The sequence below is a fragment of the Abrus precatorius genome, unplaced genomic scaffold (genome assembly GCF_003935025.1).
Source record: "Abrus precatorius isolate BTA unplaced genomic scaffold, Abrus_2018 Scaffold10, whole genome shotgun sequence".
Taxonomy (NCBI): domain Eukaryota; kingdom Viridiplantae; phylum Streptophyta; class Magnoliopsida; order Fabales; family Fabaceae; genus Abrus; species Abrus precatorius.
In genome coordinates, this window is record NW_020874292.1 from 8,662,261 (window position 1) to 8,675,686 (window position 13,426).

General features: G+C 28.8%; 2 protein-coding genes across 2 annotated transcripts; both read left to right on the forward strand.

Annotated features, from left to right (window-relative positions):
- Positions 1–57: 57 nt before the first annotated feature.
- LOC113853035 lies at positions 58–3,104 on the forward strand. Its single transcript, XM_027483478.1, has 5 exons — positions 58–417; positions 501–589; positions 696–871; positions 2,124–2,232; positions 2,577–3,104. The coding sequence occupies exons 1-5, from the start codon at positions 108–110 to the stop codon at positions 2,883–2,885; spliced, it is 993 nt and encodes a 330-aa protein (XP_027339279.1). The 5' UTR covers positions 58–107; the 3' UTR covers positions 2,886–3,104.
- A 5,429-nt stretch (positions 3,105–8,533) lies between these two features.
- On the forward strand, positions 8,534–12,042 carry LOC113853032 (serine carboxypeptidase-like 42). Its single transcript, XM_027483475.1, has 10 exons — positions 8,534–8,803; positions 9,270–9,377; positions 9,489–9,581; positions 9,755–9,847; positions 10,346–10,431; positions 10,540–10,818; positions 10,911–11,044; positions 11,459–11,551; positions 11,648–11,765; positions 11,875–12,042. Exons 1-10 carry the CDS (start codon positions 8,554–8,556, stop codon positions 12,040–12,042), a joined length of 1,422 nt encoding a protein of 473 aa, XP_027339276.1. The 5' UTR covers positions 8,534–8,553.
- The last annotated feature ends 1,384 nt before the right edge of the window (positions 12,043–13,426 follow it).

Sequence of the window (13,426 nt, forward strand, 5' to 3'; positions counted from 1 at the left end):
TTGGGGCCCGTTGCATTACCCAAAACAAAAAGGAAGGTGGATATGATTTTTATAACTGATTTCTAGTCTTGTACTGAGTTTTTGCTGGTTCGGCCTTGCGGAGCCAAATGGATTTGATTAGTGGTTGGGGGTTGAGGTTAAGCTCTGGTGTGATTCCCCCAGCACCGCTTAACATTACTCACACTAGCACTAGGACTAGCTTCTATATCCCTCTTCCCTCAACCAGAAAATTCGCTTTTCATTTTTGCACATCTCCGTATTACGCTGCTCCAACTAGAAAACCTCTAATCCCAATTCCACGTGGCAAACGGAGAAACTCTGATTCAGAGCCAGTTCTAGATCCCACCCTTGTCCAAGAAGTATCGTTCGATGATGAAGAAGAAGAAGATCTCATTGACGAATTTGAATTGGAATACGGTACAACTGCGCTCAATCTCTCAATTCTCGTTCTTTCTCTTTCTTTCTGGAACTCTCTGTTGTTGAGGTTCTCCATTACACAGAGGTGGATGATGATGAAGACGGTGTTGGTGGCGGTGACGAAACTTTCGACGAAGAGGAGGAATATGAAGACGAGGATGGTGTGCCCTATGTAAGTTATGTGGGAAGCATGGATTTATTTATGCGTGTGTTTTTTCTATAGAAATGGTGAATTTTGCTGAGGATGCTATGATGAAATGATTTTGCATGTAATGAAGGCAGGTGATGGCGGAGCAGGTGGTGGAATCTCCCTCGCCGGAACATGGTGGGATAAAAAAGCATTAGCCATTGCTAAAGAGGTTACTGTGTCTTTCGATGGTGACTTGCAAATTTATGCTTTTAAAACGTTGGTCAATTCCACCATTCAAGTGCGAATTGAGAAGCTTTCCAATAAGTAAGACATCATCTTGTTATTGGAATTGAGATTTCTTGTTCTTGTGGTGGAATGCATTGTTGTATTTTTACTGTAGATTCCGAAGATGAAAAAATGAGAGCGCTAGAGTTGAGATAGCCAATTTGAAGTTTATGCTGTTTTAATCAAATTTGACCTATTTAATCAGATTAAGCAACAGGGAAACAGGAGCTACTGCGCGTGTGGCTATGTTTATCAGTTTGTGAAATGTATAATGTCTTATCCAGATTGAGTTGAACTTCCTTAAAGAGACAGTTAGGTTTACTTTGATAAATTTTATTATTGAGTGATTATTATGAATAAATGCATATCTATTCTGAACAGTTTGTGATGGATCTCTTATTTTCATGTAATTGCATGATTGGGTATGCTATGCAGGGTACCATTTATTTCTTTTTAATAGCTTATGAGTTTTGGGTATGTCCAATTGTCTATGAAATAATGCATTTATAATATATCTAAATATCTAGGAGTAGGGACTTTTATTATTAGAAATAGCATATATGACTTGTGTGCTGAAACTTGTGAGCTATATAACAATGTTTCGTTCCTAAGAAGTAATGTTATATTGAGGTCTATTTTCTTTTTTTGGGTTATTTGTTTCTTCTGTTCATAATTATTCTGATGCTTATTTCCTTCGTTCATATCTAGTATACTGACATAGGGGGTTAGACCAAATTTCAGAATTTGGATCCAGTTGATCAGGACGTACGGTTAGCAATTTTATCAGTTAAAAAGGTCCAAAGAAAAAGGAAATCTTGAATTTGACTGCAACTTATTAGTATTCATTTGATATTCCTATCCCTTGAAGGAGAATGAAGTGGCTTTTACTTCTGTAGTTTAAGGAATGTAGAGCTTGTCAAAAGAAACATGCTAATGCCCTTGTGCATTTTCTCTACTGAAGAATTAAGGAAAGGTCTAAAGCTTTTACTAATTATACCATGTGTTTAAGTGCAATAGATTGGTGTGGCTGCCTGATTTATCAGTTTCCAAGTGCAAACGTTTTTTGTGACCCAAGGACTTTTCACCTTATAGTTATATAACAGCAAATGCTTGATGAATGGATTTCTGGCTTGTAACTACAGAGGCACTAAGTATTAATAATCTGCATCATTTTGTATTTCCCATAATGCCATTTGCGGCTTGAATTATTTCTTTGCATAAACTGCTGGTGAACTTGCTATTATAGTGGATGTACGCTTAATTGTGAGATTATGCCTTCCATGTGCAATAGGTCTGGTTCTCCCAGCATGGAAGATATTGAAGCCTTTTCTACAACCTATAGAGCAAAATTGGATGAAGCGGAAATTGCCAAATTTGTTCCTGACAACCTAAGTTTAGAGGTACTATTTCAGGTCTCCTATTGGTATTTTGTCTGTGTTGGAAACAGATATATACAAATCGAGATTATTACTACAATCAATATTTGAGAGTTCAAACTATTGAAGTACTCCTGTCCAATTAGTTTCATTTATGGCTCAATCAAATCCCCAGGAAGCTATGGAAGTATGGATAGCGTTTCTAAATTTTAGATGAAATGAACAATATGTTCTTAAACGCTATGGTTATCTTTTTCCCTCTGGATTTTAAAGGATGATACTAAGGGATTAAAATTTTGGTTATCAATGTTTCATATTATTGGTTCTATACTTCTATTGTTTTTTCTATCTGATATGTGTTCCTTCAGGTGTCTTCTCCGGGTGTTGAAAGAATAGTGCGGATTCCAGATGACCTGGATCGATTCAAGGAACGACCTATGTATGTGAAATATACGATTAATGATGATTCAAATAATCCATCTGCTGAAGGTGATGGTGTCTTCAAGCTTGAATCCTTTGACATGGAAACAAAATGTTGCACCTGGGGTTTAGCAGACGTGAAAGTCAACAGACAGAAAGCAGGGAAAGGAAGACCACTGAGTAAAAAGCAAAGAGAATGGCGTTTAAGCACTCCTTTTGATTCCTTACGTTTTGTACGGTTGCACTCTGATATTTAAACAATTCATTTTCCCCGAAAGTTGATGATTGGATCTCCATCTTTCCCCCGTATACGTGTCTGTGTATGTATATACACGCACACAAGGAACTGCATGTGTAAATATAATTAGTAGGAGAACAATTAAGTAGTTAACAGTAACATTTGTTATTACGAGTTTACCTCAATTTTTTGCACTTTTGAAATTAACTATGATATTGGGGGTGGCAATCCTTCTTTCACATATTGCACATTTGCCATTGTTCAAAAACTATTTATTTCATGGGAATAGCAAACGAAGAGATGCGGAGGTTATAGAAGCATTGCAGGGAAATGCCACATCTCCTAGAGATGCATGCGGGACCTACAATGCTACCTTTTCCGAAGTGTAAATGTACGACAATTTTGTGAATTTTTTTTTACTAATTATAGAGAAATGGAAAGAGAAGGTAGGGAAAGGAGTGATAAGATGGGTGGTGTGCGTTAGAGAGAGAGAAATTTGTTGCAAAATTTTATTGTGAGAATATTATATCTCTTTTATAAAATTGGAACATTTGGTTCAGTTATGGTCTCTTTTACCAAAAGAAGAAAAAACGTTCTTATTAAAATAAAAGATAAATTTCACTCACACTTCTTGTAGATTAATGATGTTTTACTCAGAATTCCTTCTTTTTCTTTATTAGACAAAGTTATCTTAATTTATGTTATAATATAACATTGTAGTCTTCCTAATTGCATAAGTTATTCGTAACTTTTTACCAGTTATATGAATCAATATAATTTAAAGTAAAAATAAAAAAAGACTTAGTTGTATGAATGGGGAGGTTAAAGTAATATAAAAATTAGAGATATATATTTGCTCAAAAATATATAAAATATTCAAACAAACAATTGTTAATTAATCATCATATAGTTTGTCCATGTAATCTACTTCGTACTATCATTATCATTTTTGTTGTATTTTTTTTTTCAGAAAATTGTTAATTTCAGCTCATAAGACTATTTTTAAATAATTAAAAGTAACAAGATTTTATTTAAAACATAAATATTTATTATATTTTTATAAATTTAATGTAATGAATGTATTTTTCATAATAAAAAACTTAGGACTTGTTTATTTTCTATTTTTAAAAACAGTTTTTAATTTTTTAAAAGTAAAAATAAAATAAATTTGTTTGTTAAAATTATTTTTATTTTTATTTTCTTCTTAAAATATTTTGTTAAATTTTTTTTAAAATGTAATTTTTAAAAATTTTAAACTTAAATAAAAACAAACAAGTTCTTAATGTTTTTAAATCTTTAAACTTAGTTTTAAAAGTTAACACAGACAAAATTTAATTAACAAGGCTAAAATAAACGTAAATGCACTTAACATAAAACTAAGCATGTCAGTCACGCTAAACTCAATATTGATGTGCTTGATTAATTTTTTGAATTAGATACCAAAACGCTTTGACCGCAATGCATTCATTGGAGTACGAGACTAAACGGAGGTTATTTCGGGATTCTTAGCCCCATTGGTTATATGAATGTTCATCTCCCTGTAATTAAATTTCTCACGATAGACGCCAAATAAATAAAGTTTTCATTTATGTCGAGTAGCCAGCAATCTCGTCTTTATTCAGTGTTTTTCTTCTCTCATTTTTTGCTCCCCCTCACTCCCCGTGTGCATCTTGACTTCAATTTCTGGATCGAAATGAAAGTCTTGCACTCTACCTAATGCACTAGGTCTACCTATAAATAAATAAATAAAAGTTTTCTAGGATTATTATGAGTGTATGGTCTTGTTCAAACACTCATATCATTTTGTAGAAGTGACATAATTGCTAATTCGAACAAAGTAATATTGCTGAATGCTTTCAATGTTCTTTTGGCTTTTAGTGTAGACAAGTACCATTGATGACAATAATGCGCTTAAATCTTTCTTGCTAAACAACAACACAATGGGTTTAAAGTCTGTTCATCCAGTCTTGTGAATCAAGCCGTGACCCTTGTAACACTAATGGTCGATTATATTGATTATATTGAGGAGTACTTTTCCTTAGCTCCAAAAATATAGTCCAAAACAAAACAAAAGGAAAAAATTATCCTTCGGTATTTACAAGTCCTGCATTGTGTGTAGACAAAACTAAAATTTTTTTATGAAGGAAATGGGTAGTTGACCTGTAATTTAGATTGTATTAAAATGTATGAAAAAACCATATACAATTATGAGTGTAAATGTATTGCAATAAAGTATACATGAGTCGAATAATGATTGCATTATATGTTACAATTTGCTTTTATGAATTTGAGCCCCGCGCATGTTTGGGAAAGGTATAAAGTGTTTTGGGTCCTTTTTATTAAAACATTAATAAAGTAGAAACCTTAAAAAAATCTACGAGGGAGAGAGGACATGACGAGAACCGAAAAGTCACGGAACAGCAAACATAGGGTTAAACAAGAAAAAGTACAGCTTGGTTTAGAACAATAATTTGTATAAAAAAATAATTAAAACTATTTTAAATTAATTCTAAGAGATTTGAGTTGGATTGAACAATTTCTTTTTCAATTTACTTAAAAATAATAGATAATTTATTTTATCATTTCATCTGCATTATTTTTAAAATAAAGTTAATTGTTTATACAAAATATAAATAGTATCATGCACAAAAATAATTTTAGAAATTTTAAAAATAATATGCTTATATAATCATGAAAATAATAAAATATATTTCTAAACAGTAATAATATGGTATAAATTTAAAAATAAAATTAAAAATAGTTAAGTATTATAATCTTATTAATATAGTCCTAAAAATATGAATAAATTATTAATTTTATAAATAAAATTATATCAGTTTTAATTAAAAAAAAGTTTGTTCACTTTTTACTTAATTTAATTTTTAAGTTTTTCGGTTGGATTTGGCAGTTGTTGCGGCTTCCGAAACAAGAAAAAAATATTAGTAATTGAGGGCCGGCCCAAGCCAACGCTCTTGAAGCAATTGAGACTCTAAAATAAGAGGTTTTCAAAAATGATAACATTAATTTATTAATATTTAGTATTTTAAATATAAATATTATTAATTAGTGTATAATAATATTAAGCCTAAATAATTTTCACTTAAAAAACTCATTTTATTACAGTTTAATTTTCTAATTAGCAATTATGTTATTTATCCTTTTATTTGACTTTTATTTTTTTATTAGTCTTAATTAAAATACATATTTGTTATTATTTAATATAATAAACATTAAAATAAAAAAAATCCAACAACATACATAGTTATCGTAAAACAATTACAATGTCAGCAATTATATATAAAACAATGTCAAAAACTAAATTCAAAATTAATAAAGCATTATTATTAATAATGTTTCAACAAAATTAAATGAATTAAATTTAATATAAATTAACAAAAAACTACTTTATAAAATTGATTACAGAAATTTAATATGTAACTACTCTTTTTTTATTTTTGCAGATATCATTTTTAAATAAATAACTAAAAAATATATCATAAGATTAAATATAAATATTATATTATATTAAATAAAATAAATTATGGAAAATTCAAATTTTAAATTAATATTAAATTTAAAAAAGTACATGATTCATAAAAATCAACTAATCCGAAAAATCATCTCATTTAAAAATCAGTATTTATAATTTATATAAATAAGTTGATTTTATATTTTAAACAAAACAATAATAATTTTAATATATTAGTTTTTAAATTTGTGAAAAACATATTTAAAAGTTGGGCCTAGATTTAGATTAAACAGGACTTGTGTATATTCCCTTTGAAGCAATGAAGAGGAATGATGAATGTGGCAGGCAAATAGGTCCAAAAGAAGATTCCGAGTTGGTTTTTTGACTTGCGGTCTTCTTTTATGATTATATTATCAACTTTGGAACATTATTTTTACCGTTGGCGACACTGCCAATGTAAAAGCCAATCCCTCCCTTAGTCCAAACCTTCTCCACTATGCTACTTTCTGCCAAAATAACATGTATTCATTGCCCTCAAATATGTATTGCAACTTTAACCATTAAATGGTATTTAAATTGCATGATGCATTACATCATTAAATGCAATCATGATTGCTAATATTGATTTAAGCATCAATTTTAATTAGATTTAATGTTTTAAAATTAATTTTACCTAATCTTACAACAAATACATGTCATTCTATTAATATGTACCAAGGAATTCAAAGGCTATCAGCACATTTCATCCCATTTATTCTATGCAATTCGGATCTTGAGGTGGGAATTAACTTTTTTGTTAAAGAAAAGTCCAAGGATTCACGTGCTTCTTTTTCTCCCACTAACAGACTCTGTTCATTAAAGCTATCGTCATATAATTAATTCTATTCATTCTGTTATATTAAAAAAACAATTTGTCTGTTTTACACACATGGATTGAATATATTGGTGATAATTTTTTAATTTAATCTTTAAACATACAATATTTTCAAAAAATTTCCCATTATTTATTACCATTTTAACACTTATATAGAATTTATATGCATATAAAATTATAAGTTCAATTTTTTAATTTATAGTGTTTTTAGGAGTTCTTAAATGAGGATACTTTTAGATGTTTGTCTTCTCTCTCGTCTTATCAATTTTTATATTTAGCATTTATTTTTTAAATTGTGATTCTTTTATATCTTATTATTTATTTTAATATAATAAAGTATTTATTATTAATAATTACAATATTTATTTTTAAAATTTGTAATTTTTGAATTTTTAAAATCGAAATACAAGTTTGTTAATTAATTATTGTCATAAATACTGCGTATCAACAAAATCGAGTATGACATGAATAAACGAATTAGTATAAAAAATTTGAAAGAATACAAATTCATTTATGACATTAATGAATTTGGAATTCAAAATTAAATTTAATTAGGATGCATATTGGATAAAACTTATTTATATTACAGAGAATTATTTTTTTAGAATAATTAATCTTAAAGTCATATTATCAATAAACTTTTATTTATAAATTTTGAATATTAAATTTTCAACTAAAACATTGTATTTGTAGGAGTATTATCAAATAATAAATTTAGGGATTAGTTATTTTTTATATTGTGAATTTATTTTTAATTTAATATTATTTGAAATTTAAAATATTTATACTTTATTTTTAATTTTTAATATAATAGAACAATTATTATTAATAAATATAATTTTTAAATTTATAAAATTAATTTAATTTAAAAATAATCCTACAATATATTTTAATATTCAATGGGACTAAAAAGTCAAAGAAATAGAAAACAAACTAAGTAATTATCCTAAGATACCAAGTACTAACAACATCTAAATGCATAAAAGAAAGTAAAAATGGAAGAGTCTTATCAAAACAAGAAAAAAACTTTTTATATACAGTCTCAACTTTAGCCAATCAATCAGTACACCTGGACCCTCACATAAAATTATTTTAATTTAGCATAACTGGGCCCTCACAGAAAAATTACTAATTATTATAAATTTTTAATTCCTAGTAATGGTTTTTACCTTTTTTATTCCTACTTGTGACTTTATATGATAGGATGGCAGCAAATTCAAAACAATGTAAAAAATTGAGATTAAATAGTAACAAAATATACTTCAGAGCTGTATATAAGGATCAAGTCCTGAGGGAATGGATAAAGGGTGGGTTTCTTGTTAGGAACTTGGAGGAATTCTTGGGATGGGAAAGTGTTGGTTTGTTGGAGTGTTGATTGTGGTGGGCTGTGCCTGCTTTCTAGGCAATGTTGGGGTTGAAGGGTACCCAACTGAGGATATGGTACTGAGGTTGCCTGGTCAACCCAAAGTTGGCTTCAGTCAATATGCTGGCTATGTTGATATAGATGAAAAGCATGGAAGAAGCCTCTTCTACTATTTTGTGGAGGCTGAACAGCACCAAGACAAGAAGCCTCTCACTCTTTGGCTCAATGGAGGTTGGTAGTTTCTACCCTTTCTCCTGTTCAATTGCTAGTGCTTATCAAGTTTCTAATATCTTTCATTCATGCTCTTCACTGTCAATACATTATCATTTTTTTAATGTTCTTTTTAGGCTGTTTTGTCATATTTTTTTCATATTCTTGTTTATATCTTTTGCTGGCAAGCACAGGTGGTTGCCATATATTTGTCCTTGTCCCTACCAATTAAGGTTGTGTTGTTGTCTCACTCGAAAATCCTGTTTGCTTGGACCCCTCATGACAGATCCCCGGGATCAAAATTTTGAAATGACCCTGGATTTTCTGTAGTACTGTATCAGTCCACTGTATATGAAAGATGCAACAATTTTTTTTAATTATGAAGAACCACAAAAGCTACATCAAATATATCAACCTAAAAAGGTTTTTACTTGTTGCAATTATTTTACTGAGTGATTTTAACTCAGAAAGTACCATTCTTTTTCAGGCCCGGGATGTTCCTCCATTGGAGGAGGTGCCTTCACTGAGTTGGGTCCCTTTTATCCTAAAGGTGATGGACGTGGTCTCCGAAGAAACTTAATGTCTTGGAATAAAGGTATGCTATATATGACACAGGTTTTTGACATCAGTTTTCCTTTTGAATTTTATATTGAAGAACAATTTGTGTGTAAATTGATTTCTAATGTTGATATTGTATCTTTCATAGCATCCAACCTTCTCTTTGTGGAATCTCCTGCTGGAGTTGGTTGGTCATACTCAAACACAACTTCAGATTACAACTCTGGAGACGAGTCCACAGGTAAGGACTAAGGATAGTGGTAAATCAATATATACATTGTTGTTATAAAATTATACTTTTGTAGGCTGGAATGCATTTATGTAATTATGTAAGTAAAATATCAAATTTTAAGGGCATGTTATCCAATTTATTTTTACTAGGCATTCATGTAATTATCCTTTTATTTTTGGCAGCCAATGATATGCTTCTGTTCATGCTGAAATGGTACGAGAAGTTTCCTTCCTACAGATCAAGGGAGCTGTTCCTTACTGGAGAAAGCTATGCAGGTCCAAGAAATAATAATCTTATCCTAAGTTTAATAATTTATTTATTTAATTGAAATTCCCAAAAGTTGGTCTCGTGTTCCAAGATATTCTATGTATTGGCTGACGTGATTTAGTTAAGGTTAAACTTTTTATTCTATTTTATTTATGCACATGCACATAACATATGCAGTTATGCTATCATTCCTAGCAGTGGACATGCTATAGAATTATTACTCCATTTTACTTTTTTTTCGTCTTCTTTTGAAAAATAAAAGTCCTCTTTTTCGCTTTTCTTTTTGCTCTTTTACTTTTGAAAAACTGTATTCACACGATAATTCCTATAAACAAGATAGAGGTGGAAAGAGAAGAGCGAAAAATGTAAGATAAATGACTATTGTGATGGAAAAAATAAAGACAAAAAAAGAAGTGTATAATTGTATGAATATGATATATTATTTCTATTGCCCCTGTTCTCGTAATATATTTTTGTTTATCACTAAAATTTATAATGTTCTATAGGACATTACATACCCCAGTTAGCTAGTGCTCTTCTGGACTATAATGCTCATTCAACTGGTTTCAAATTCAATATTAAGGGAGTTGCTGTAAGATTCCTTTCTTATGATTCTTTTGGCATTTATTTATTCATAAGTTTATATTTGTGTTATTTTGAAAGTTATTTTATTCTTTCTTCATTGACTTTCACTTGTTAGATTGGAAACCCACTTCTGAAACTTGATCGTGATGCACAAGCAACATATGAATACTTCTGGTCACATGGAATGATCTCCGATGAAATTGGCCTTGCCATCATGAATGATTGCGATTTTGATGATTATGTCTTTGAAACTCCACATAATATGTCTAAATCATGCAACAACGCAATTGATGAAGCAAACGACATTGTTGGGGATTATATAAACAACTACGATGTAATTCTTGATGTTTGTTATCCATCCATAGTTGAACAAGAACTGAGATTGAAAAAAATGGTACTTTGCCTCTTTCATTTTTGTTCTGGTGATATTTTATTTATTTTTAACAAAATTATTATTAACTAATTAATTTGATTACTTTAATGCAGGCTACTAAAATAAGTATAGGTGTAGATGTATGTATGAGTTATGAAAGAAGCTTTTATTTCAACCTCCCTGAGGTTCAGAAGGCTCTACATGCAAACCGTACTAATCTTCCATACTCTTGGTCCATGTGTAGTGGGTAAGTGATTCATATTTTGGAAATAGCTATGTGAAACAATTGTAATCTTCTGTGTTTCTTTAGGATTCAAACTTACAAACAAAGAATACCATTAATTGAATCTCTTAAACTACCTTGAATGTTTATACACCTTCAATTTAAATAGAAGCAGAAACGCAATGATTTGTTAACAACATTCAGCAAAATATATTCTATTACTCTATGTCCTTATAGCAGTGCATTTAGGTTTGGTAGTGTATATTTAGGACCATTTATTATTGAAAAAATACAATTAATAACGTTAAAATAAATGTAAATTTATGACCTTCTAAAAATGAATTCAAACACGCAGTTAATCATGATAAACGGATCACACCATTTATCATTCCTCTACTCTCATCATTGATGTCTAATCCCCACATTTTTTCATTGCAGTGTTCTAAATTATAGCGACACCGATCCTAACATAAATATCCTTCCAGTTCTCAAAAGGATAGTTCAAAACCATATTCCAGTGTGGGTTTTCAGGTAATCTCATTTCACAAGGGAGACCCATTATAATTTCCTACTTATATATACTTTATTTTTTGCCGCATGCTTATAATTTTTGTTAAATTATCACAGTGGAGACCAAGATTCTGTTGTGCCATTACTAGGTTCTAGATCACTCATTCGTGAACTAGCTCATGAACTGAAGTTCAAGATTACAGTCCCATATGGAGCTTGGTTCCACAAAGGCCAGGTATGTGACAATTTCATTTTATACATATTGAAAAAGAATTCATTTAATTTTTCTCTGTTATGATTTTGCTTTAGTACACTAAGTGCAAATATTTATTATATATGCACAGGTTGGGGGATGGGTAACAGAGTATGGAAATTTGTTGACTTTTGCCACTGTAAGGGGAGCTGCCCACATGGTACCATATGCACAACCTTCAAGAGCACTTCATCTTTTCAGTTCATTTGTGCGTGGCAGGAGATTGCCAAACACAACGCACCCTTCAATTGAAGATTAAAAAGATGGATCTCCCAACTATTTCATTCTTAGATTTTATGATTTTTATCCTAAAAGAGGACGGAGAAAGGAGTATCTTTTTATTGGCCCGTAGCAATTGTATGGAAAAGAAGAGGGGAGTAAGTTTAAAAAAAGATTCAATTCTTTTCAGTATATTGATTTCCTGCATTGTTCTTTATTCTATATTTCGAAGCACATATTATGCGCTTTGTTAAAAGAATTAATTAATCGTTATTCGGTTGTTCGGTGTATATTATTCATTGCTATCTTAGGCAAATTAGGGATGGCAAATTGGGTTTAGCCCACATAACTCACTAAATTTGATGGACCGAACTGAATGTTGTGGATATAACTGCCTCCTAGCCTATCTCGTTTTAACCTATTAAAATGCAAATTAAGTTAGGCTTGTTGGGCTCAAATTTTATTTTTTAAAAAATAAAAAATAATAAAATATTAAATTTTATTAATATAAAAATATTTTTATTATTTATTGTAATTTATTTTTTTAGTTAATTTTTAATAGATTAGTCCATTAATTTAATGGTTCACTAATTTATATTTTTTTTTTACCGGCTAGACCGTTAAACTTATTATAATGAGTCAAAAAGTCTATGTGATAAAATTAAGAGTTAAAACATTCATAAGATTAAGCAGGTTAGAGCTAATATATAGGTCAACTAATTTTTAAAAAAATTATTATAATCATTAAATTTTCTCAATATATTATTTTATAATTTTATTTGAGTATTAATCATAAATTTTTTAATATTTTTATATTATTATATTTTATTTATTTATTTTTATAAAATATCTTAATAACATCATATATTGAATAAATATTTTTAAAGTCACAAAATAATATAAGTTAAATTTATTAAGTCATTTGTTATCAAATTATTAAAATATTTAAAATAATTTATTTTAATGAAATTTAATATGTTAAAAAATATAAATATAATATCATTATTATGAAAATTATTAACATGTAATACTTAATATTATCAAATTTATAAATACAGAAAAGTAATTTATAAACTTCACAAAAATTAATAAATGTTTAAAAATTTAAAATCTGACTTATCTTAATTTGTTATAATTTATTTTTAAAGTAAAATAATTTGATAAGACAAACTTGATAAATAATATTTTTAAAATATATTTTTATAATTAAAATATATTAATTTTAAATAAAATAATTTAATAAAAATAATAAACAAATAAATGTATCTTTTATTAGAAATAAAAAATATTTATTAATTATTCTATAAAAATTTATTTATTTATTTATTTTTATAAAATTATTTTTAAAAAATGATGTCTTTAATAAATATTTTTAAAATTATAATAGAAACATAAAAATAACAATAAAAAATAATAGTAGCTAA